The following is a 27,323-nucleotide window of genomic DNA, read 5'->3' on the forward strand; positions in this document are numbered from 1 at the left end:
AGGTGACCCAGGAGACAGCAATGGAACGGGGACCGGTAAATGATGTTCTGCTCCCCGTCCTCCCCCCGTCATACTCACCCCCCTCCTGGCTACAGTCTCTTCAGCCCCTGCTTCTTCCCGCATGATCTCGGCATTCCAGCTGTTCCTGCATTCTGCGGTCACGTGGTACCGCTCATTAAATATGTGCATATTCATGAGTTTAATGAGCGGTACCACGTGACCGCTGAATGCAGGAACAGTTGGGACGCCGAGATCATGAGGGAAGCAGGGGCTGAAGAGACCGTGCCAGGAGGGGGTGAGTATGGTCTCTGACACCCCCACTCCCCCTCCCCCGCCGACCCCAGTATGTGACTCACGTATAAGCCGAGGGGGGGACTTTCAGCCCCAAAAAATGGCCTGAAAATCTCGGCTTATACACAAGTATATACGGTAATTAAAAACGTCAGCTCGGCGCGCAAAAAATAAGCCCTCACCCAGCTCCAGATCACGAGAAATGGAGATGCTACAGGTCTCGGAAAATGGCGCTTTTTTTTAACACTTTCACCCCCAAGGGTGGTTTGCGCGTTCATGACCGGGCCAATTTTTACAATTCTGACCCCTGTCCCTTTATGAGGTAATAACTGAAACGCTTCCATGGATCCCGGTGATTCTGACATTTTCTCGTGACATATTGTACTTCATGTTAGTGGTAAAATTTCATTCAAATAACTTGCATTTATTTGTGAAATAAACGGAAATTTGGCGAAAATTTCGCCATTTTCCAACTTTGAATTTTTATGCCCTTAAATCACAGATACGGCACACAAAAAACTTGATAAGTAACATTTCACATATGTTTACTTTACATCAGCACAATTTTGGAACCAAAATTTTTTTTTGTTAGGAAGCTATAATGGTTAAAAATTGACCAGCGATTTCTCATTTTTGCAACACCATTTTATTTTTACGGACCACATCACATTTAAAGCCACTTTGAGGGGTCTATATGATAGAAAATACCCAAAAGTGACACCATTCTAAAAACTGCACCCCTTAAGGTGCTCAAAACCACATTCAAGAAGTTTATTAACCCTTTAGGTGCGTCACAGGAATTTTTTGAATATTTAAAAAAAAAAAATGAACATCTAACTTTTTTCACAAAAAAAAACTTCAGTTTCAATTTTTTTTATTTTACCAAGGGTAACAGGAGAAATTGGACTGCAAAAGTTATTGTGCAGTTTTTCCTGAGTATGCTGATACCTGATATGTTGGGGGGGAACCACTGTTTCGGCGCATGGCAGAGCTTAGAAGGGAAGGAGCGCCGTTTGACTTTTTCAATGCAAAATTGGCTGGAATTCAGATCGGACGCCATGTCACGTTTGGAGAGCCCCTGATGTACCTAAACAGTGGAAACCCCCCACAAGTGACCCAGTTTTGGAAACTAGACCCCCCCCAAGGAACTTTTGTAGATATGTGGTGAGAACTTTGAACCCACAAGGGCTTCACAGAAATTTATAACATACAGTGGTAAAATTAAAAAAAAATCATATTTTTTCCACAAAAATGATCTTTTCACCCCCAATTTTTATTTTCCCAATGGTAACAGGACACTAAAAGTTATTGTGTAATTTGTCCTGAGTACGCTGATACCCCACATGTGGGGGTAAACCACTATTTGGGCGCATGGCAGAGCTCGGAAGGGAAGCAGCACCATTTGACGTTTTTGGCTGGAATTGAGATCGGACACCATGTCGCGTTTGGAAAGGCCCTGATGTACCAAAACAGTGGAAACCCCCCACAAATGACACCATTTTGGAAACTAGACCCCCCAAGGAACTTATCTAGATGTGTGGTGAACACTTTGACCCCTCCAGTGCTTCACAGAAGTTTATAATGCCCGGGCGTGAAAATAAAAAATTTGTATTTTTTCCACAAACATGATCAATTAGTCCCCAATTTTTTTATTTTCCCAAGGGTAACAGGAGAAATTGGACCCCAAAAGTTGTTGTCCAATTTGTGCTGAGTACGCTGACACCCCATATGTGGGAGAAAACTACTGTATGGGCACATGTTGGGGCTCGGAAGGGAAGTGGTGACGTTTTGGAATGCAGACTTTGATGGAATGGTCTGCGGGTGTCATGTTGCCTTTGGAGAGCCCTTGATGTACCTAAACTAATGAAACTCCCCACAAGTGACCCCATTTTGGACACTAGATCCCCCACGGACCTTATCTAGATGTGTGGTGAGCACTTTGAACCCCCAAGTGCTTCACAGAAGTTTATATATCCCGGGCGTGAAAATAAAAAAATCATTTTTTTTCCACAAAAATGATATTTTTGCCCCCAATTTTTTATTTTCCTAACGGTAACTGGAGAAATTGGACCCCAAAAGTTGTTTTGCAATTTGTCCTGAGTAGGCTAATACCCTACATGTGGGGGTAAAACACTGGGCGCATGGCAGAGCTTGGAAGGGAAGGAGCACCATTTGACTTTTTCAACTCAGAATTGGCTGGAATTGAGATCAGATGCCATGTTGCATTTGGAGAGCACCTGATGTGCCCAAGCAGTGGAAACCTCCAACCCTAACGCCAACACACCCCTAGCCCTAACCCTAGCCCTGGCCCTAACCCTAATGGGAAAATGGAAATAAATTTTCTTTTAATTGTATTATTTTTCCCTTACTAAGGGGGTGATAACGGGGGGTTTGATTTACGATTTATGGCGGGTTTTTATATTTGGCAGCTGTCATACGCTAAAAGACGCTTTTTATTGTAAAAATAGTTTTTGCATCACCACATATTGAGAGCTATAATTTTTCCGTATTTTGATCCACCGAGTCATGTAAGGTCTTATTTTTTGCGGGACGAGTTGACGTTTTTATTGGTACCCTTTTCGGGCACGTGACTTTTTTGATCGCTTTTTATTCCGATTTTTGGGACGCAGAATGAACAAAAACCAGCGTTTCATGAATTTCTTTGGGGGGGGGGGGTGCGTTTACACCGTTCCACGAGCAGGAAAATTGATAAAGCTATTTTATTCTTCGGGTCAGTACGGTTACAGCGATACCTCATTTAGGTCGTTTTTTTATGTTTTGTCGGTTTTATGCAATGAAAACTATTTTATATAAAAAAATAATTATTTTTGCATCGCTTTATTCTGCGAGCTATAACTTTTTTATTTTTTCGCTGATGGTGCTGTGTGGCGGCTCGTTTTTTGCGGGACAAGATGACGTTTTCAGCGGTACCATGGATGTGCATCTTTTTGATCGCGTGTTATTGCACTTTTTGTTTGGCGGTATGATAATAAATCTTTTTTTTTTTTTGCTTCGTTTTTTATTTTTTAAGAAGTTCGCTAAAGGGGTTAACTAATGGGACAGTTTTATAGGGCAGGTCGTTACGGACGCGGCGATGCCTAATATGTGTACTTTTATTGTTTTTTGTTTTTTTATTTCCAAAAAATGGATTTATTGGGAAATTTTTTTTTTCTAATTTATTTGGCGATTCTTTTTAAAAAATTATTTTAACACTTTTTTTTTTTTTTTTTTAACTTTATTACATAGTCCCAGGTGGGACATCACTGTCCTGTGACAGATCGCTGATCTGTCACATCACAGATCACTGTGACAGATCAGCGATCTGTCACAGGCACTGCTGCAGACTTCCTCATGCCTGCGCTTTGCAGGCACTGAGGAAGCCGACTCCCTGCAGGCCCCCGAAGGCCCCCGTCGCCATCTTGGATTCGGGGGCCTGCAGGGAAGGAGCCCCCCACAGCAGCGCTGCACATTGCGCTGTCGTGGGGGGCTCAGGGAAGCACGGAGGGAGCCCCCTCCCTGCCGATGCTTCCCTTTAACCCCCGGTACACCGCGATCATGTTTGATCGTGGTGTGCAAGGGGTTAACGTGTCGAGGGCGGTTCGTGACTGCCCTGACACATTGTGCCGGGTGTCAGCTGTGATAATTAGCTGACACCCGGCCGCGATCAGCGGCGCTCGCCACGTGGGCGCCGCTTATCGCTGACACGTACTATCCCGTCCATGGGCATAGGGGCCCGGGTCCCATGGACAGGATAGTACGTCTGATGTCAGGAAGGGGTTAAAGTACAACTTGTCCCGCAAAAAAACAAGCCCTCACATGGCCATATTAACCAAAAAATAAAAATGTTATCGGTCTGGAAAGAAAGGGAGCAAAAAACGGAAGTTCAGAAACCGAAATACTCCTGGTCGTTAAGGTGTTAAAAGGGAAAAAGAAAAAAAACAAACTACTCAGGAGCAGCGGGCATATAATAGGAGCAATACCTGTCCACTTTTGACTTGGTGACAGGTCCTCTTTAAGGTGGACAAATATGAGCCTAAAAGTGGGGCACATATATTGGGCATATTGAAGTCTGAAGAGGTTGCAATTGTATATGATAGATTTCTGATGAAACCGAGCAACAACTATCCAATGTCTATGGTCGTCTGTTGTGTTTTTATTGTTACAATCGTTTGTGCAATCCTACTCTTGTATAGACTTGACACAGGAAGCTTGAAAGTAAGGATTGTTCTGTATTTTATTATGATACCTGGATGTTCACAACGGAAATATAATATTTTGGTTTTCACAAAGTTTTGCTGCAGTGTTAGTAGATCTTTCAGTCTGATATTTCTATGGTTACTGAAGTACAATTAAGGCTTGTTGAAAGGTTGCATTTTTTTTCAGCACATTTTTGCTACAAGAAAAATGCATAATTTTACAGTACCAGCAAAGTGAATGAGATTTCTAAAATCTCATGCAAATTCTGCATGTTTTTCTTTGCAGTTTTGAACCATCTGAGCATTTCTTCCAATCTGCAGCATTTCAATTCTTGCACTGTTTTACACCCATTCAATTGAATAGGAAAAAATGCAGCAAAAATACACACAAAGCGCATATTTTAACCCCTTTCCGACATCAGGCATGATAGTATGCCGATATCATACTCCCTCCCTTTGATGTTGTCTTCCGGCGCTGAGCCCACATCTTTGCGGCACATGTCATCTATTTTGAACAGCTGACATGTGCCTCTAACAGCCGCTGGTGGAATCGCGAGACACCGTGGCTGTTAACTTGATAAATGCCGTTGTCTATCACTGATGGCGGCATTTAACTCGCGCTTCCAGCAAGCGCCCCGGAAATCCCGCCCATGGGCGCCCGTATCACATGACCGTGGGTCACCGATGGGTTGGTATGACAACCAGAGGTCTCCAGCAGACCTCCATGGTTGTCACTGCCGGATTGCTATGAGCGCCGCCCAATTGTTGGCCATCATCGCATGTGAGCAATTCTACTATATGTAGGCGATCTGATAAACTCCTATGTGTATCAGAACCAATCGAAGTACTGCAGCTTCTAGTCTCCCATAGGGACCTGTTGTGAACTCATTTTCTGGTTTACCTCTGGCTTCTGGTGAGGGTGGTGGAGCTGGCTGTGTTGACAGAGGAGTCGTGAGTTCTCCATCCGGGCTCCCTCTAGTGGTGACAGTAGGTAATGAAGCTGATCTAAATGGCAGAGACCTGCCACCTGAGGAGGAGGACTGTGAGTGGACATCAGGAGTCTGACTGGATTTAAGACAGCCGACTCACTAATTTTGTGCTGGTGATTTTTTTCCTGCCCTGAGGTTCTGGTTTCCAGTTCTGTTCCTGCCTTCTCAAGCTAAGTGTGCTCTACTATTTTTTCACATGAGATTTGGTCTGGTTTACTCAGTTTTTGTGGTCAGCCAGCCCTGCTGGGGCTGTGCTGAATTTCCATTCTTATATCTCTGTTTATGCCAGTTTGCTTTTTGTCCCTGATCAGATTGGTCTCTTTTTGCTCTGTCTTCAGAATATACCAGAGTGCTGATATAGGGAATTGAAGTCTAGTGACTTCAGGGTTTTTGTTACCAGAAAGTGTTGGACATTTTTTGGCAGGGCTTTGTGCGTGATTGCAGACAGCATCTTTCCTTTCCTGTCCTTTCTAGTTAGTGTGGGCCCCATCGTTTTCTCAGCCTATTTTTTCTATCTGTGTTTGTGTTTTCATCTGGTCTTACCGACAATACATGTTTGGGGGCTGTCTATTGATTTGGGGTCTGCTCTGGGGCAGTTTAGACTTCCCCTTTTCTTGCTTTAGGCTTATTTAGTTCTCCGGCTGTGACGAGGCGTCTAGGATCATCGTAGGTACGCTCCACGGCTACTGCTAGTTGTGTGGATAGGATTCTGTTATGAATGAGTCACCGAGGAGGAAAAACAAGCTAAGCCACAGAAAACCAGAGAGGTTGGTAACTTTAAAGGATTGCAGACCCCTGATCCTATTTGGTACTAGCTGCCCGGGCATAGTAACTAACTGTGGTTAGTTATAGCAAATTATAATTATGCTCCATCCCATAGTCCCGTGCCCATATACCCATCATACATATCCACCATCCCATAGTCGAGTGCCCATATACCCATCACACATCCTCCATTCCATAGTCACATGCCCATATACCCATCATACATATTCACCATCCCATAGTCCCATGCCCATATACCCATCATACATATTCGCCATCCCATAGTCCCATGCCCATATACCCATCACACATCCTCCATCCCATAGTCCTGTGCCCATATACATATCCGCCATCCCATAGTTCCGTGCCCATATACCCGTCATACATATCCTCCATCCCATAGTCCTGTGCCCATATACCCATCACACATCCTCCATTCCATAGTAGAGTGCCCATATACCCGTCACACATCCTTCATTCCATAGTCAACTATTATTACATAATGAGCGGCGGGGCTTGCAACCTATGATGACATCAGCGTCGCCATGGCAACCATTGTGACATCATAATGAGGGGCGTGGCTTGACGCGCACACACACTGTTTCCCCAGTATGTAAATAGGGGCATTATGACATCATGAGGGGCGGGGCTTGACATGCACACACTTTTTCCCCAGTATGTAGATAGGGGCAAAATTGTTTGGTGAATTGGAACGTGCGGGGTTAAAATTTTGCCTCACAACATAGCCTATGACGCTCTCGGGGTCCAGACGTGTGACTGTGCCAAATTTTGTGGCTGTAGCTGCGACGGTGCGGATGCGTGCCACAAATATGATCTTGAGCATGGGGTTTTAGTCAGAGGATTGGGCAAGAACAGAGGGATTTTTAATGTTATAGTGTCCACATTGATGCCTGCAGTCCCAGCCTGGTACTAGGCAATGAGTGCACAGTATGAGTAATCTCTATGCTGAACAGCCTGCTCACGTCATTCTGAAGACGGCCATATAGATGGATCCTACCTGCAGTTCTTCCATGTTGTATAGTCCAGGTTGTCTCTTCAAGTAGCCTGGAAGTGCGCTACCATGCTTGTCTGAACTGTCAATCTTCATGAACGCTCCCTAAAATCTAAAAAAAAAAAATCATTTTTTTTGTATTAAAAAAAATTGCTATTTTGTGTCGTCATTTTCTGAGCTCTGTAAATTTGGGGGTTGATATAACTGTGTGGGGGCTTGTTTTCAGCTCGGCGATCTGATGGTTCTATTGCAATATTTGTGGGGTACAAACAATAATTGAATATTTTTATGGAGATCAAAAAAGAGCAATTGTAGCATTGGTTTATTTTGTATTTATTTTTAAACTGGGAAAAGGGAGATGACCTTCATTTTTTATTGTTCTACTTTTTTTTAACCCCTTCAAGACTAAAAGTGTGCCATAGGTTGTGTTTCCGCACTCCATGCGGGCCCAAGCACTAAGGCTGGTTTCACATTTGCGTTTTTTAGCGCTGGAAAAAAACGCATACCTGCGCATGCGTTTTTTCCCCTATATTTAACATGGGTGCGCATACCTGCGCGCTGGTAAGCGCATGTATGCGATTTTCATGCGCTGCGTTTTTTTGGGGTGTGCGTTGGTATTTTCCAGACGCAGCATGTTGCATTTTTTGGCCCTGCAAAAAAGCGCATGCGCACATATGCGCACGTTTTGCGCTAAAAATGGCCATTATAGCCTATGGATGCGCATATGTGCGCACTGGCATGCTCATGTATGCGTTTTTTTGCATATGCGTTTTTTTTTGTTAACCATGGAATTTAGGGGTTTGGGTTAGAGTTAGGGTTAGTTAAGGGGGTTTAGGGTTAGGGTCAGGGTCAGGGTTAGGGTTGGGGTTTGGGTCAGGGTTAGGGTTAAGTATGGTTTGGTTAAGGGTTAGGGTCAGGGTTAGGGTCAGGATTAGGGTTAAGTATGGTTTTGTTAAGGGTTAGGGTCAGGGTTAGGGTCAGGGTTAGGGTCAGGATTAGGGTTAAGTATGGTTTTGTTAAGGATTAGGGTCAGGGTTAGGGTCAGGATTAGGGTTAAGTATGGTTTTGTTAAGGGTTAGGGTCAGGGTCAGGGTTAGGGTTAAGTATGGTTTGGTTAAGGGTTAGGGTCAGGGTTAGGGTTAAGTATGGTTTGGTTAAAGGTTAGGGTCAGGGTTAGGGTCAGGGTTAGGGTTAAGTATGGTTTTGTTAAGGGTTAGGGTCAGGGTTAGGGTCAGGGTTAGGGTTAGGGTCAGGGTTAGGGTCAGGGTTAGGGTTAAGTATGGTTTTGTTAAGGATTAGGGTCAGGGTTAGGGTCAGGATTAGGGTTAAGTATGGTTTTGTTAAGGGTTAGGGTCAGGGTTAGGGTCAGGGTTAGGGTCAGGATTAGGGTTAAGTATGGTTTGGTTAAGGGTTAGGGTCAGGGTTAGGGTTAGGGTCAGGGTTAGGGTTAAGTATGGTTTTGTTAAGGGTTAGGGTCAGGGTCAGGGTTAGGGTTAGTTAGGGTTTGGGTTAGGGTTAAGTATGATTTGGTTAAGGGTTAGGGTCAGGGTTAGGGTCAGGGTTAGGGTTAGGGTCAGGGTTAGGGTTAGTAAAGTCATGGTTTGGGTAGTGTGAGGGGCCACCTAAAAATGTTGGAAAAAAACGCAAACGCGGTAAAAACGCACTAAAAACGCATACAAACGCATAAAAACGCTGCGTTTTTTTTCATGCATGCTCATAAAAATGCTTGAAAAAAACGCAGCAGTTGTATGCTTATGTATGCGTTTTTTCAATGCGTTTTTTTGCGGGGAAAACGCGCTGCAAAAAAAAGCAAGTGTGAAACTAGCCTAAGCCCGCATGTTTTCCGACACTTGCCACTGCTGTTAATATGTTACATGCCGCTGTCAATCTCTGACAGCGGCACTTAACATGCTCTCTCTGGAAGCGCGCCACAAACCCCACCCATCGGCGCTCGTGTCACATGATGTCACAATGCCACGATCTACATACTGGGGAAAAAGTGTGTGCGTGCCAAGCCCAGCCCCTCATTATGATGTCATAATGGTTGCCATGGCGACGCTGATGTCATCATAGGTTGCAAGCCCCGCCGCTGGACTATGGGATGGAGGATATCTTTGCCGGGTATATGGGCACACATACATACACACACTTGAGCTTTATATATTAGATTGCCGTGTTCAGAATCGACCAATCTATCAATATAAAAAAAGAATTAACCTGATCTCTAAACGGTGTAACAAGAAAAAATCAAAACGCCAGAATTACGGTTTTAAGTCGCCACATTAAAATGCAATAACAGGCGATCAAAAGATTGTATCTGCACCAAAATGATATCATTAAAAACATCAGCTCGGCACACTAAGCCCTCAACCAACCTGAGATCATGAAAAATGGAGATGCTGATGCTATCAGGGCTGTGGAGTCGGAGTCGTGGAGTCGGAGTCGGAGTCGGTGCTCATTTTGGTGGAGTCGGAGTTGGAGTCGGTATAAAATGGACCGACTCCGACTCCTAAAATATATAATAAATTGGGTACAGTAGTTCAATGCAGAATGTGCTGAATATTTTTTCATAGGAATTTGGGAAAGTTATGAAATGTCCTATAAATGACTGTTCTATTCCTGATCTAAGGCTACATTCACACACAGCGTTTTTCCTGTGTTTTTTGAGGATACGTTTTTCAGCTGCAAAAGCAGATCATCTTTTTAAAAAACTGCATCACCTGAAAGGTTTTTGAGCTAATAGATAATGTTTTCAATAGCAAAAGCAGATTAGAAATCTGCTCTATCTATCCATATCTGTCTATCCATATCGTATCTGTACCAAAAAGAATGAAAACCGGGTAGTACACCAATATATATTCTGTTCTATCTAAATATCTTGATTATTGGATCATAAAAATGATTAAATGTCTGAGGTTCACATTGTACTACAATAAATTTTTCACTTAGGCCTGTTTCACACTTCCGTTTTTTCAAATCCGTCAAAATCCGTTGGTTTCCGTAAAAAAACGGATCCGCCATTTTTTGCAGGATCCGTTTTTTTTGTCCCATAGACTTCCATTAGCGGTTACCGCGGATCCGTCAAAAAAACGGATCCGTTTTTTTAAAAACGGATCCGTTTGCATCAGTTTCCGTCAAAAAAACGGAAACGGATCCGTTTGGCGGACACAAAATCGGAAGTGTGAAACAGGCCTTAAATATAAGCAATATGTGTCGGAGTCGTGGAGTTGGAGTCGGTGTAAGGGAAATTGAGGAGTCGGAGTCACAGGTTTGGCTTACCGACTCCACAGCCCTGGATGCTATGTGTATCGGATAATGGCACAATATTTATTTTTTTAACAAACTTCGGAACATTTTTCCATCACTTAACCCCTTCACCCCCAAGGGTGGTTTGCACGTTCATGACTGGGCCAATTTTTACAATTCTGACCACTGTACCTTTATGAGGTCATAACTCTGGAACGCTTCCATGGATCCCGGTGGTTCTGACATTGTTTTCTCGTGACATATTGTACTTCATGTTAGTGGTAAAATTTCATTCAAATAATTTACGTTTATTTGTGATAAAAATGGAAATTTGGCGAAAATTTTGAAAATTTCGCAATTTTCCAACTTTGAATTTTTATGCCCTTAAATCACAGAGATATGGCACCCAAAAAACTTGATAACTAACATTTCCCACATGTTTACTTTACATCAGCACAATTTTGGAACCAAAATTTTTTTTTGTTAGGAAGTTATAAGGGTTAAAAGTTGACCAGCGATTTCTCATTTTTACAACACCATTTTATTTTTACGGACCACATCACATTTGAAGCCACTTTGAGGGGTCTATATGATAGAAAATACCCAAAAGTGACACCATTCTAAAAACTGCACCCCTTAAGGTGCTCAAAACCACATTCAAGAAGTTTATTAACCCTTTAGGTGCGTCACAGGAATTTTTTTGAATATTTAAAAAAAAATGAACATCTAACTTTTTTTCACAAAAAAAGGACTTCAGTTTCAATTTTTTTTATTTTACCAAGGGTAACAGGAGAAATTGGACTGCAAAAGTTATTGTGCAATTTGTTCTGAGTACGCTGATACCTGATATGTGGGGGGGAACGACTGTTTCGGCGCATGGCAGAGCTCAGAATGGAAGGAGCGCCGTTTGACTTTTTCAATGCAAAATTGTCTGGAATTCAGATCGGACGTCGTCACGTTTGGAGAGTCCCTGATGTACCTAAACAGTGGAAACCCCCTACAAGTGACCCCATTTTGGAAACTAGACCCCCCCCCAAGGAACTTATCTAGATATGTGGTGAGAACTTTGAACCCACAAGGGCTTTACAGAAGTTTATAACGTACAGCGGTACAATTAAAAAATCATATTTTTTCCACAAAAATTATCTTTTCACCCCAATTTTTATTTTCCCAAGGGTAACAGGACCCTAAAAGTTATTGTGCAATTTGTCCTGAGTACACTGATACCCCACATGTGGGGGTAAACCACTATTTGGGCGCATGGCAGAGCTCGGAAGGGAAGCAGCGCCATTTGACGTTTTTGGCTGGAATTGAGATCGGACACCATGTCGCGATTGGAAAACCCCTGATGTACCTAAACAGTGGAAACCCCCCACAAATGACACCATTTTGTAAACTAGACCCCCCAAGGAACTTATCTAGATGTGTGGTGAGAACTTTGAACCCCCCAGTGCTTCACAGAAGTTTATAACGCCCGGGTGTGAAAATAAAAAATTCGTATTTTTTCCACAAACATGATCTTTTAGTCACCATTTTTTTATTTTCCCAAGGGTAACAGGAGAAATTGAACCCCAAAAGTTGTTGTCCAATTTGTTCTGACTACGCTGACGCCCCATATGTGGGAGAAAACTACTGTATGGACACACGCCGGGGCTCGGAAGGGAAGTAGTGACGTTTTGGAATGCAGACTTTGAGGGAATGTTCTCCGGGTGTCATGTTGCATTTGGAGAGCCCCTAATGTACCTAAACAGTGGAAACCCCCCCACAAGTGACCCCATTTTGGACACTAGACCCCCCACGGAACTTATCTAGATGTGTGGTGAGCACTTTGAACCCCCAAGTGCTTCACAGAATTTTATAACGCTCGGACGTGAAAATAAAAAAATCTTTTTTTTCCACAAAAATGATATTTTTGCCCCCAATTTTTTATTTTCCTAAGGGTAACAGGAGAAATTGGACCCCAAAAATTGTTTTGCAATTTGTCCTGAGTAGGCTGATACCCTATATGTGGTGGTAAAACACTGTTTGGGCGCATGTCAGAGCTTGGAAGGGAAGTAGCACCATTTGACTTTTTCAACTCAGAATTGGCTGGAATTGAGATAAGACGCCATGTTGCATTTGGAGAGCCCCTGATGTGCCCAAACAGTGGAAACCCCCAATTCTAACTCCAACTCAAACCCCAACACACCCCTAACCCTAATCTCAGCCCTAACCCTAACCGTAATGGAAAAATGGAAATAAATACATTTTTTTTTATTTTATTTTTCCCTAACTAAGGGGGTGATAACGGGGGGTTTGATTTACTATTTATGGCGGTTTTTATGTTTGGCGGCTGTCGCACGCTAAAAGACGCTTTTTATTGTAAAAATAGTTTTTGCATCACCACATATTGAGAGCTATAATTTTTCCGTATTTTGATCCACCGAGTCATGTGAGTTCTTATTTTTTGCGGGATGAGTTGACGTTTTTATTGGTACCATTTTCGGGCACGTGACATTTTTTGATCGCTTTTTATTCCGATTTTTTGGGACGCAGAATGAACAAAAACCAGTGTTTCATGAATTTCTTTTTGGGGGGGGTGCGTTTACACCGTTCCGCTTGCGGTAAACTTGATAAAGCGGTTTTATTCTTCGGGTCAGTACGGTTACAGCGATACCTCATTTAGGTCGTTTTTTTATGTTTTGTCGGTTTTATGCAATGAAAACTATTTTATATAAAAAAATAATTATTTTTGCATCGCTTTATTCTGCGAGCTATAACTTTTTTATTTTTTCGGTGATGATGCTGTGTGGCGGCTCGTTTTTTGCGGGACAAGATGACGTTTTCAGCGGTACCATGGATGTGCGTCTTTTTGATCGCGCGTTATTACACTTTTTGTTTGGCGATATGATAATAAATCATTATTTTTTGCTTCGTTTTTTATTTTTTAAGGGGTTCGCTAAAGGGGTTAACTAATGGGACAGTTTTATAGGGCAGGTCGTTACGGACGCGGCGATACCTAATGTGTACTTTTATTGGTTTTTTTTTTTTTTATTATTATTTTAACACTTTATTTTTATTTTTTTTTACTTTATTAAATAGTCCCAGGTGGGACATCACTGTCCTGTGACAGATCGCTGATCTGTCACATCACAGATCACTGTGACAGATCAGCGATCTGTCACAGGCAGTGCACAAGGCTTCCTCATGCCTGCGCTTTGCAGGCACTGAGGAAGCCAGCTTCCTGCAGGCCCCCGAAGGCCCCCGTCGCCATCTTGGATTCGGGGGCCTGCAGGAAAGGAGCCCCCGGCAGCAGCGCTGCACATTGCGCTGCTGTGGGGGGCTCAGGGAAGCACGGAGGGAGCCCCCCTCCCTGCCGATGCTTCCCTTTAACCCCCGGTACACCGCGATCATGTTTGATCGCGGTGTTCAAGGGGTTAACGTGTCGGGGGCGGTCCGTGACTGCCCCTGACACATTGTGCCGGGTGTTAGCTGTGATAATCAGCTGACACTCGGCCGCGATCAGCGGCGCTCACCATGTGGGCGCCACTGATCGCGGTAGATGTACTATCCCGTCCATGGGCATAGGGGCCCGGGTCCCATGGACGGGATAGTACGTCGGATGTCAGGAAGGGGTTAAATAAAAAAGAACCTATACATTTTTGGTGTCTATGAACTCGTAATGACCTGGAGAATCATAATGGCAGGTCAGTTTTAGCATTTAGTGAACATGGTAAAAAAAAAAAAACCCAAACCTGTGGGATGGATTGCACTTTGTTTTCCAATTTCACCGCACCTGGATTTTTTTTTTTTTTGCTGTTTTACAGTGCACGATATGTTAAAACCAGTGGCGTTGTTCAAAAGTACAACTCGTCCCGCAAAAAACAAGCCCTCACGGCCATTTTGACCGAAAAATAAAAAGAAGCTATGACTCTGGGAAGAAGGGGAGCAAAAAATGAAAACACAAAAAAGAAAATACATCTGGGGGTTAAGCAGGGTTTTTCTTGCCAACACTCTCTAGTTTTTGCTGCAGAAACATCTACTGAAAATAATCAACCTGTGCATATAGTTTTACTGTGTTGACCCTTATTTTTCAAGAGTTTTGCAATAAGCCCTGCCATTTAGGATTTTGGCCTCTGGGCCAAATCCTAATTGATGTCAACACTGTCTTGTCTAATCCGTGCTTGGAGTTCATCATAATTTGTGTATTTTTGTTTGTAGGATTGACCACAGATTCTCAGTGGGCAGAGATTTGGGGAATTTTATGATCATGGACCAAAAAATGTCAACATTTTGTTCAGTAAGCCACTTACCACTTGGGGTTTTTATGTTTCACACAGTTGCCTTGTGATGAAAGTCGAGGATCTAGGACCGAAACATTAGTATTTTGTGCAATTGGATTGTCTGATTAAAATATTTCACTATTCTACTTCTCAACCTCTGAGTGCAGAGTTTTTTCCTATTTATGTTGAGTGCTGAGGAGTAGTTGTTTTCTCTGATAAAACCCCTTCAGGCTGTTTGGTACGTCTGTTGGAATAAATGTCCGGAGAAGAAAAAGTGAGTGCTACCATGAGTTCTGTGTCATGCCAACAGTAAAGAAACCTGAGCCCATTCATGTGTTGGCTCACTCACAATTTTTCCCCAAAACAATGCCCCATGAACAATGCTTTGAAATGTTGGGTCCCCACAGCCAGGAAACTCTCCAGATCTCAAGCCCATTGAGGACATGTGCCCAATCCTCAAAAACAGGTGGACAAATAAACAAATTGTGGTAAGCATCTAGCACTGATTAGGCAAGAATTGGTTGCCATCAGTCAGGATTTGGCCCAGAGACAGATAACCGACATGTCAGGGCAAATTGTCTTAAAAAAAATAAGGGTCAACACTAAATATTGAGTCTTTGCATAAACTTGATGGACTTGATAATAAAAGTGTAAAACCTATGAAATCCTTATAACTGTACTTCAGAAACCATAGAAATATCTGACTAAGGGTATGTTCCCACGTAGTTTTTAGTCTCTGCGGATTTTGTAGAGAAAACCGCAGGAAATCCGCAGGACAAAGTGCTGCGGTTTTTCTGTTGATTATCTGCGGATTATCTGCGTTTTTTCTGCGGTTTTGCCCTGCGGATTTACACCTCATAATGGATGAGGTGTTAAAACCGCAGCGTTTCTGCACCAAACAATTGACATGCTGCGGATTGTAAACCGCAGCAAAACCGCGCGGAAAAAAACGCAGCATGTGCACAGCTTTTTTTTATTTCCATAGGAAATAAAGGTACTGTACAACGCAGCAAAATCTGCTGCGTTTCTGCAGAGCCAAAAACGCTGCGGAAACGCAGCAGAATCCGCAGCGTGTGCACATACCCTAAAAGGCCTCAAACTTTTGGACAGGACTGTACTTTGTGTTTGGGTAGTATGCACAATTTGTTTATTTAAATGATGGCAGTATTTTTTTTAGATTTTGTAGCATTATTACTCTTTATTTTAATAAGGAAACTGTACTTTCAACAAACTTTGCAAAAATCAGTAATACAAGTAAATGAACTATAAGAAACTTTATAATATTTATCAGATAAATCTGTTTCATTCCACACTTATGAGAAACTTCACATCCTTTCTGAAAATTAAGACAAATCCATCTTGTTCAGACTAGACGGACTACAGGCGCACTGGGGTGGGTGTCATGTGACACAGCCCATGATATTGTATGTAGAGTGGAAGAATGAGCTGCAGGGAGAGGAAACAGGCAGAGGAAAACACAAAGATTGTGATGAATTTTTCACCTCAGAGCACATTCATGTCCAGACAGCTCAGCTTTGCTACATTATTATTATTGTGTTTTCCTCCATGTTTTAATTTCTGTATGCTACAATATGAATGAAGAGCAGGAATCCATCCCTGTATATGATGGGGATCATAGCAGCTTGGAACCTCCCATCATTTCGGAAGGATTGCAAATTAAGAGATTGAGGCTGTAGGGGGAAAACTGGTGAAGTTGCAGGATAGAAGTCATAAAATGGTGAGAAAAATGGTGTTACTCCTCATGTACACACACGGCAGCTTCTGTTGAATAGTTATTTGAAAATACAGTTACCATTTTTCATTTATTTGATGATTTCACTACTTTTTCTTCTTGAATGTTTGTCTGCTCTTAGATTTTCTATATCTCTTTTCCTCTTCCCCACACACTAACAGATAAGGTTGGAGCTTGGCTGAGCTCTTCAAGCCTCCATTACTGGGTAGGCAAGTAAATGTCAGCGCCATGGTGCATGACCTTCCTAGGCTGCTGCATGTGTATCCTACGTGATAGTAATGTATGCATGAGGTTGACCATGTCACAGATCCCCTGCACATGTAACTTCAAGCCTTAAAAACTCAGTCTTGTATGCTTGTGGCTATGTTTATTTTGCACAACCATGTAACAACTACTCATTTGTATGCATACTCATATGTATGAATTTTACGAAAGAATTTTTTTTTTTTTTTTTTTTTTTTACCTTCACATTTCTCAATTTTAGTTTTAAATCGTCTTATTTGGGGATTGTATTGATGCTGGATAAAAGTTGCCTATAGAAATGGCAAGTGTGACCATACAGAAATCTGTTTTCTGCACAGATACACAAAGTTTATAAGCAAAACTTTTTAGAAAAAATGTGTCCGGTTTCTTACAGTGGAAGGAATCTGCTCAAATTGAATTTCCCGGACTATGATGTTGATGGCTGATTCTTGGGAATGGCCTTCGCTATCAGATCTGTGGCAGGGTGACTCCTGACCCCTACAACCACCATGACTCGGCTGATTGACATACCAGCGGCTAGCTAACATCCCATTCATACCTCCTCAATCATCTGATTGGCGGTTGTGCCAGAAGTCAGACACTTGACAATAATCTAATAAATGAGGTTCACTGTGCCTGACTTCCAGTAGCAGAAAAACGGAGTGGAAATACATTGATAAAATCAACTCAATATATTTATTCGTAGTAATTTCACATAGATTTTTAACAAGAATAGACAAAAATATTATGACAGAATAATAATAAGAGACATTGGTGCAAAAATACAATCTGTTCCTCGCTGAAATGTCACCAGGTCATAACCCCATATGAGTCTTACCCATAGCTGCCAAAGGTGCCGCATACTACGACCCGACGTGCGTTTCGTGTGGGCTTCTTCCAGGGGCTGTTGCGATCGCGCATCAGATTGTACTTTTACACCTCACTTGGGGACTTACTATATCTTTGCTGATATGATCTCTGGGGCCCTTTCTCACCTTATCTTTGTGTTTTTTTTGCATGTTTATAAATTTGGTGGGAGTTATCCATGGCTAGTGCTATTGGTGGTTTGGGCACTTAGATCTAGGACCACTATCTGATATAATGTTTTCTGTTGCTGGGATTTTGGATTATCTTCCATTAGCAGAAACCTGATCATTTTTCATAACTGCATTTCTACATGGTCGCAAGCTGGTATCATTAAAGGGGTTTACCAGGCATACTCTCCAGCAGTAGTCGGAGAGGTGCAGCTTCACGTTCTCAAGTGCAGTAGCCTCAGATGCTGTATTACCTAGTGAGTATTTTGCATGGGTCCTATGCTAGTTAGTTGCGTCTGTCCATGCCTCATGTCGTGGGGGAGTATGCATGGACAACCCTTTTAACAGATTATAACATCATTTTTTTACAGACAGGAAATATACTTATTTTAATATATATAGTTTTCAAAAAATTTGAATTCAATGGACCTTTTCTTGATGATGGTACTAAAACCTTTAACACTGGCACTTACTGTACCTTTTACTAGATGTTAATCTCATAAAGCGCATTACGAATGTCTGCCTTGATGGTCATGTAAATTGAACTATGGTCCAGCATTGAACTATTGCAAACTGCTAATACTGGCACTTACAATAGTGCCATTTTTTTTTGTTATATGTGTCCAGAACCGAGTCATTTATGGAGGTTCTTCTAAAAAATGTTATTACATTTTCAATAGGTGGGTTTGTCTCCAGATGCCCAAGACCAGATGAGAAAGATGCTTTGTCAGAAGGAATCAAACTACATCCGACTTAAGAGAGCCAAAATGGAGAAATCCATGTTTGTGAAGATCAAAACTCTGGGAATCGGAGCCTTTGGGGAAGTGTGCTTAGCTAGAAAGACGGATACCAATGCGCTGTATGCAATGAAAACGTTACGAAAGAAAGATGTGTTATTACGTAACCAAGTAGCCCATGTCAAGGCTGAGAGAGACATCTTAGCAGAAGCAGATAATGAATGGGTCGTACGCCTGTACTACTCTTTCCAAGACAAAGACAACCTGTACTTTGTCATGGATTATATTCCAGGTGGGGATATGATGAGCCTCCTCATCCGAAAAGAGGTTTTCCCTGAAGATTTGGCTCAGTTCTACATAGCAGAGCTCACCTGTGCAGTTGAAAGTGTCCATAAAATGGGCTTCATTCACCGTGACATCAAACCTGACAATATCCTGATTGATCGTGATGGGCACATTAAACTCACCGATTTTGGCTTGTGCACGGGATTTCGATGGACGCATGATTCAAAGTACTATCAAAGTGGTAAGGAATAAACATGACCTGAATTATGTTAAAGAATGTACACTGACTTGGAGAAATACTTTTAGTAAACATTAAAGGCGGTTATTCTTTACTAATATGGGCACAGGTTGGAGCAAATGTTACATTTAAATGGGAAAAAAACCCTGCATTAACACTCTGCCTAAGTTTCTGTTGTAGTGACCTGACATGTCCTGATGGAAGAGAAAGCCAGGAGAACGGCAGGGGAACGCGAGCAGCAGTATTTTTCAGATTACAAGATGCATTTTTTTTTTCCAAAAAATTTTTTGGGGAAAATGAGGGTGCATCTTATTATCCGAATGTATCTTCCGGGGGGAGGGGTCGGCTGCACTGGAGCAGGGTCCCAGGCGATAAGGTGCTATCCGCGCATGCTCACGTAGTAATCCACAATCTTCAGCATGCTCTAATAAATTGTTCCAGTCACCATGGCTGCATGTCTCGTGGCTGTCAATAATCGCAACACATGCAGGGATGGCCAAGTGCGCTCGCTCATCACTAGTATTAGGGTATTGAACATTTATGGTATGTCCTGTGATTGGTTAGAAGTGCATAATCACTAAACAAAATCTACTTATTATTCTTTGTTGTGGCATAGGTGACCACCTGCGACAAGACAGCATGGATTTCAGCAGTGAATGGGGAGATCTAGCAAATTGTAGATGTAGTGACAGACCTAAGCCTCTGGAGTGGAGGGCGGCAAAACAGCATCAAAGGTGCTTGGCACACTCTCTGGTTGGCACCCCTAACTACATTGCACCAGAAGTTCTTTTGCGCACAGGTAAAGAGAAGCCTCATATGTAATACCTTTTAAAATGCGCATCAATCCAGCCTTTCTCTTTGACACTTTAATATCTGTACGAGGACCTCATTATATACCACTAATATGCCAACTGTTTCACATTTCTGCTCTTTAAAAGCTAAAAAGAGTGTCTTACCAGACAACTTAAAAAGGGATGTCCACTGCTAGGACAATCCCTTATTGATCAAAATGTTGATCTCCCATACAATAATAAAATCTATACTCTCCTCCTGTGCCGACCATGTTTCCGCGGTGTCGGCATTCGCTCTCCCCATGGCTCTCATGCGGTGTTGTGAACGTCACCCGGCACCCAATCAGCACTAGCGTCCCTGTCCCCACCTTTAGACATGCCGAGCATGAAGAGGAAGTCCAGACTGCAGCTGATCTGACTTTCTCTTCATGCTCAGTTCGACAGGAGGCGGGGACAGTGATGCCAGAGCTGAATAGACACCGTGGACACTGCCCCTCGAGATCTCTGGGAGAGCAAATGCTGACACCACGGGAACGTTGCCAGCACAAGAGGGAGTATAAGCTTTATTATTTTATTGGGGCCAAGCGAGGGGTATGAGGATAAGTTGTACAAGTAGTGGACAACTTCTATAATAGTAATTTTAAGCTGTCTTTGTACTAAAATGACAAATTGCATATATGGCTATCCTAGCAATACACTGGGAATCACGTAATGCTGCAGTTTTTCAAATGCCTTCTTATTTTCCATTTGCTTTTCTGGTTATGATGTTGTAAAATAATGATCTTTTTACTATTGCAGGATATACGCAGCTTTGTGATTGGTGGAGTGTTGGAGTGATCCTTTATGAAATGCTTGTTGGGAAGGCTCCATTCCATGCAGGGTCGCCACTGGAGACACAAATGAAAGTAAGACCAAAAAGATTTCTCATCACAAATCTTTGTGACAAGATATTTTTATCTTGTCTAATTTCTTAAAATAATGCACTTGTGGACTTTCATTAATATTCTCAGTAAAGGTAACATGTAAGGCTAGTTTCACACTAGCGTTTCCTGGAGCTGCGCAAGGCCGCCGTGAAGCTCCGCCCACAGCCGCACCTCCTCCGGTCAGCTCCACTTATGGGCGCATGACTCTGCATGCGACCTGCGTACCCTATCTTTAGCATTGGGTACGCAGGCCGTGCGTAGGTATGCGTTTGTCGGCGCATGTGTCCTTTTGACGGTGCGCCGATCACACCAAAATGCAACACGGTGCGTTTGGCGCTTCACAGCGGTCGTGCGCAGCTCCAGTAAGTGCTAGTGTGAAACTAGCCTAAGGCTAGTTTCACATTTCAGGCTTTCTGAATCCTGCGCCCTGTGGCGAGAAGGTGAAAAACTGTATCCAGCGATGTGTCTCGCCAGATCCGTTTTTTTTTTCCCCATTGACTAACATTGGTGCTGCATTGCACCGTATGGACACGCAGCGTGTCCGGCTTTTGCTGGATCCGGCAAAAAGTGACGATGCGGCGTCAGTAAAAAACGTTAGATGTAACGTGTTTTTTCTATGCCGGACCGCTTTTTCCAACAGCGCATGCCCGGAAGATTTTATCTTGCATGAATCTTAACTCTGTAAGCGGCAAAAAATAGCCTTAGCTGCTTTTTGCTGCCCTAACCATGTTATCAGAGCCTAAACATCCATAATAAACTCTGAAACACTGCGGCATTTCAGATAAACAGCATGATTGAAAGTGTTTCTAGTGTTACCGTGACTAGTCTAAGAGGCATATCCCAAGAGACCTGTCTGTCTATCGGCAAGCGGGCGGGCTCATGACACTGGGGATATACCTCCTGGATTAGTCGTCTCATCCCCGGCCGCACTTTGAACTGTTTTTTTTTTTTTTAAATGTTGTAGAGTTCGACTAAAACGTGGATATTAGCTTTTGTGAAACAGAGTTACATTTTTATTTCTTTCTTTTAAGGTAATAAAATGGCAGACAACGCTTCATATCCCTCCCCAAGCCAATCTCTCACCAGAAGCCTCTGATTTAATTGTGAAGCTCTGCAGGGGCCCCGAGGACCGTTTGGGCAAGAATGGTGTCGATGATATTAAAGCTCACCCTTTTTTTAAGAACATAGACTTCTCTAGTGACTTGCGCCAGCAACCTGCCTTATATATTCCCACTATTACTCATTCCACGGACACTTCAAACTTTGACCCAGTAGATCCAGACAAACTGTGGAATGATGAAGACAAGGATGGAAATAAAAATGACACCCTGAATGGGTGGTATAAGAATGGCAAACACCCTGAGCATGCATTCTACGAGTTCACTTTTCGGAGATTCTTCGACGATAATGGACACCCATACAACTATCCTAAGCCCTTTGAATATGACTATGATGAAGCACAGGGGAATGGTTATCAACAGTCTGAAGTAGATGATTGTGGTCATGGTGGGAAGAGGCCTCCAAACAGAGACTTGGTATATGTATAAAAAGCCACAATTGGATTTATGGGATGCCTCGTATATGCTGTGGTGTGAGGCTAAGCTTGCTTCTGCTACATTGGAAACCTGAAAAATCACGGAGGAGTGCTACCTGTAGTGCTTCAGCACTAGCGGCAAAATTCTAATCTTAATAGATTTATTTAAGCAGTAGTTGTTGCTGCTCCTTATTTTAGAGTGATTCTGGAATTCATTCCCACTCAGTTTTAAATCTAAAAAAAAAAAAAATTCTTATCACAGCACCTTGTTTTTACACGTTTCTGTGTCTTCAGATTACCCTTATGTTTTACTGGTAACGTTCTTCAGAATGGACTAAAGGGTTTAATTTAATTTTAAACTGTAAAGGTACAAGTTTTGCAAGACAATGAGGGACATTTATATATATATATATATAAATATAAAAACAAAGTTCATTAAAATTATCATAATGGTTATATATATATCAATTTATGTATTTATGTAATTTCAATTATTTATAAGACCTCATAAAAAATTGTTTGCAACATATGGATCTTATGGAAAGTATTGAAAGTATAGATTCTCAGATATCGTTCATGAAAAGAAATCCACTAACCGTTTCTACCAAAAGTACGTCCATATTAAAGGTTATGGAATATTAACGTTTCATTGGTTCTGCTTCAATCGCAGTAAATTTGGTATGATTGAATTCTGGTAGTTTTTTCCAGTGAAGAGACTTGTTTTTTATTCCAGAAATACAGAGGACTTTGATGTCTTTCTAGACTTGATCTTGTTAGTTTATTCTGCTTAAAGGGGTGATCCGGCACTGCTCACTTCCACTTCAAAGGTGAGCCGATGCTATTGGAGTTTATAACTGCCGAGATGTATGAACAGTCTGCAGATATCATTCACCTGTCCTGTTCATTAGAATAAGACGTGTGGACAATCGTGCCGAAGTCTTGGGAGGTGTGGTGTGTTGTAATGTCATTGACACTGCTAACCTCCAATGTGAAAGTGAATGATGCCAGACAACCCATTTAAAGGCGTATTTCCATCTCCAAGATCCTATCTCAAAATGTTGTAGGTGTAACAATATTAGCAAATACCTCCAATTAGAAATGTAGTTTAGTCCTTCTGATAAGCTATGTCCTTTTCCCATTGTTCAGGACAATGCAGTGGCTTATGGTTATGACCACTAACATCTAACTGTTACTATGAGTGGTCGTAACCATGGATACCTAAGCTACTGCAATGCCCTGTACATGGGGTAAGCAATATAGCTTATCAGAAGAACTACACTACATTTTCAATTGTAGGTATTTGCAATATAATTATTATACTAGTATTATACATAATATGATTATAATATTTTATCACATCCCAGAATGGCATCATTCCAGCTACGTTGGTGACATGTCTGCCGACACTCCTAGGACAGTCACGTGAAGGCTACAACCAGTCAGTGACTGCTAATTGGTTGCTTTTCTCATACTTTGGTGTGCATATAGGGGAAATTGTACGCATTGTGGGCCATTAGCAGCATCTGATTGTCAGGCTGCAGTGCTCACCTAACAGCAGCCGCTAATAGGCAGCAGTGCTGACACCTCCCCTGGATATATGAGGAAAGTGTCTAAGCAGCCGTGACATGACATAACTTTGTCACGAGTGGCAGCAGACGCGCTGCCACCATCGCTGCAACGGCCCCATTCAGGGAGGTCATTATAAGCGCTTTTTTATTCAATGCGGCCCTGTTTCAGTAAAGATGGAGATACTCTAATAGAAGACAATCCCTTTTCAATGTAACTTTTTTTTTTTTTAATTACACTGCCATTATTTAGACGACATGTTTTGAATGACGCCTGACCACTGAAAGCAATTCAAATGGGTTGTCTGTGACTGTTAACTTCCACTTTGGAGATTTGCCATGTTAATGACAATAAGACACCACACGTCTGCCAAAACGTAAGCACGATTATCCACGTATTATATTCAAATGAGCAAGACGTGCACACGATACTTGCCAACTGTCCATGCGTCTCAGCAGGTATGGTCATAACATCCATTGGCAACTGCTCACCTTCAGTGTGGGCAAATGTAATCAATGGCATACAGTGGGTACGGAAAGTATTCAGACCCCTTTTAAATTGTTCACTCTGTTTCACTGCAGCCATTTCGTAAATTCAAAAAAGTTCATTTTTTCTCTCATTAATGTACACTCCATCCTGCACCCAATCTTGACTAAAAAAACCAAAAAAAAACAAATGTAGAATTTTTGCAAAATTATTAAAAAAGAAAAACTGAATTATCACATGGTCATAAGTATTCAGACCCTTTGCTCAGTATTGAGTAGAAGCACCCTTTTGAGCTAGTACAGTCTTCTTGGGAATGATGCAACAAGTGTTTCACACCTGGATTTGGGGATCCTCTGCCATTCTTCCTTGCAGATCCTCTCCGGTTCGTCAGGTTGGATGGTGAGCGTTGGTGGACAGCCATTTTCAGGTCTCTCCAGAGATGCTCAATTGGGTCATTCCATGTCAAGTGAACCAATGATTTTTACCTCTATATTTTTAACTCTTTTGAGATTGTTATTTGGTAATAGTGTGTCAGAGAATGCAAAATGTGAAGGAAAAAAGTTCTAGATTTTTAATTTTTTATTGATTTTCAAAGTTCAGAAAGTGCGAATTTCGGTGTTGCCTGCCTTAACATTTCTCCTCATAACTCAGGCTAGAAAAAAGATAGACAAACAAAATAAACACCAGTCTACTCAGAACTGTACAGGCTTTGACCAGATATGTCACAAGAGAATCTTTGTTAATATTTTACCCATGCGAATGCAAACGCAAAAGCTTAAAACGCATTTCTGAAAAAAATGTTAATTTAGAAATTTCAAAAACTGCACATGTACCGGCTATGCTCCTAGCCACATCTGTACCAAAATTCAAGTTGGGATCATTATGGGATCATATTTTAAAAAATTAAACTATACAGTGTCAATTCTAAAATCTGGAATTCAGATCTGTTCAGCCTGTGGTCTAGAAGTGTGGGGTCTATATTTACCAAATAGTCCATGATTTTTAGATATTACTGTATTTTTTATTCTGTTACAGCTTAGAAGCAGGAGAGGACAGAGGAGAAAGCTTTGTTAGGGCTCAACCTGAGAATGAACAGGGGTAGACAGTGAATGCAGAGCAAATGACAGGCCAGCAGCTCTGTCAGTCATGTTGAGTATCTGCCCACTGCAGAGTCAGGAAGTAAGACAGAGCTTTCATGTCCTGACATGTTCACTCTTGAACAAACAATAGTCTCTACGGCATCAAGGGAGTCTGTGTGCTACAATATTGGTGAGTGTGTTTAAAGTTTGAGTAAACTTATATTAATAGTTTAATGCTTTTCTTATTAAGGGCTAAGGCTGGTTTCACATTAGCGCTTTTTAAGCGCACGCACGGCCGGGGGTAGCTCCGCCCCCGAGCTGGCTCTCTGCCCGGCGTGCCCGCCCCTTGCTTGTAGCGCCGCCTCCTAGCGCACAGCGGCGCCTGCGATCGGCGCACCCTATCTTTAGCATAGGGTGCGCAGGCCGTGCGCTAGTTGCGCTTTGACCTGCGCTGCGCACTTTTGACGGTGCGCCGAGCACACCGAAATCTGAAAAGTTTGATTTTGGCGCGCACTGTCAAAAGTGCGCAGCGCAGGTCAAAGCGCAACTAGCGCACGCCCTGCGCACGATCTGCGCACCCTATGCTAAAGATAGGGTGCGCCGATCGCAGGCGCCGCTGTGCGCTAGGAGGCGGCGCAACAAGCAAGGGGCGGGCACGCCGGGCAGAGAGCCGGCTCGGGGGCGGAGCTACCCCCGGCCGTGCGTGCGCTTAAAAAGCGCTAATGTGAAACCAGCCTAATACACACAGCGCTATTCTAAGTGATCATCGTTCAGAAAAATGCCCCCCATTGAATTCGATGGGGTTAATAAACACATGCAGTGCTTTTTGAAACAGAGTGAGTAAATCACTGCTTGCACTACTTTTTGATCTGCAATAAACGCATTTATCACTATTTATATAAAAAGCTGCCATCGTTTTCACTAGCGATTAAAAAGACTAATGCAGATATAGTGAAAACTTGGTAGAAAAATGTGCCAAAACCGCAGCGTTTGTCCGCAGACAGAAAAAGCTGTGTGCATTAGCCCTAATACTCACTTTATAGTAACAGTTATATCTCAAGTGTACTGTAAATCTTTATTTTTATTACCCATCTTCCTTACATAATATTAACTGTATTTTTCTAACACAGCAATGGCTGCTACTTCTCAAAGAACAGCATTTTATAATACATGCTGTTGCAATCCTTTTGAAAAAACTGGACACACAAGAAAAAAATCTTAGGCCGGTACAAGATTGGATGTTTCATATAAATCCATCAATCAATGCAGGCATGAAAATTTGTGACAGTTGTAGAAAGCAACATGCAAAAGAGAAAAATGCTCAGCAGGCAGAAAATTTCGAAGAACCTGTAACTTCCAACACAGAGGATTTTATCAATCCTGATTTAACAATAAGAGTATTTGAATAAATTTCTAACATTGAAGAATCACCCATTGCAAAAAAAAAAAATCCATTATCCGGGTTATTGCCAAAAAAATTAGAAAGTTACAAAAAAATTGACCCTTGAGCTGGCAGGTGAAACAGTAGAAGGTGAAGGAAAAAATGACACTGATTCAGAGATCATTCTGCAGCTTAAAGATAAATTTAAATCCACCCACAGCAGAAGTGAACAGTTCATGATACTGACTACACTACCGAAGAGTTGGACATGCAAAACAATAGAAAATGAATTTAACGTTAGCAATAGAACGGCTAGAAAAGCCAAATCTCTAGTTGAACAAAAAGGTTTCATGTCTTGTCCTGATCCTAAAACCAGGCAAAACATTAGATGAAGCTATAGTGGGTAAGGTGAAAGATTTTTACAATAGTGATGAAGTGAGCCGAATTATGCCTGGCAAGAAAGATTGTGTGTCTATAGAAGTGAATGGTAAGAAAACTTCTGTCCAGAAGAG

The 27,323-nt window shown here is 42.1% G+C and overlaps 1 protein-coding gene across 2 annotated transcripts in view; it reads left to right on the forward strand.

Annotated features, from left to right (window-relative positions):
• The window catches only part of LATS1 (large tumor suppressor kinase 1), a 60,441-nt gene extending 37,500 nt beyond the window's left edge, over positions 1-22,941 (forward strand). For both annotated transcript variants that reach the window (XM_073560192.1, XM_073560193.1), the window contains 4 exons: positions 18,472-19,054; positions 19,668-19,850; positions 20,641-20,747; positions 21,797-22,941. In XM_073560192.1, the coding sequence (XP_073416293.1) occupies positions 18,472-19,054; positions 19,668-19,850; positions 20,641-20,747; positions 21,797-22,312 (1,389 nt within the window). In that variant the 3' untranslated portion in view covers positions 22,313-22,941. The remainder of the gene's footprint in view (positions 1-18,471; positions 19,055-19,667; positions 19,851-20,640; positions 20,748-21,796) is intronic.
• Positions 22,942-27,323: the final 4,382 nt, after the last annotated feature.

The sequence above is a fragment of the Dendrobates tinctorius genome, unplaced genomic scaffold, assembly GCF_039654945.1.
Source record: "Dendrobates tinctorius isolate UK_male_01 unplaced genomic scaffold, ASM3965494v1 ptg000293l, whole genome shotgun sequence".
Lineage (NCBI taxonomy): Eukaryota > Metazoa > Chordata > Amphibia > Anura > Dendrobatidae > Dendrobates > Dendrobates tinctorius.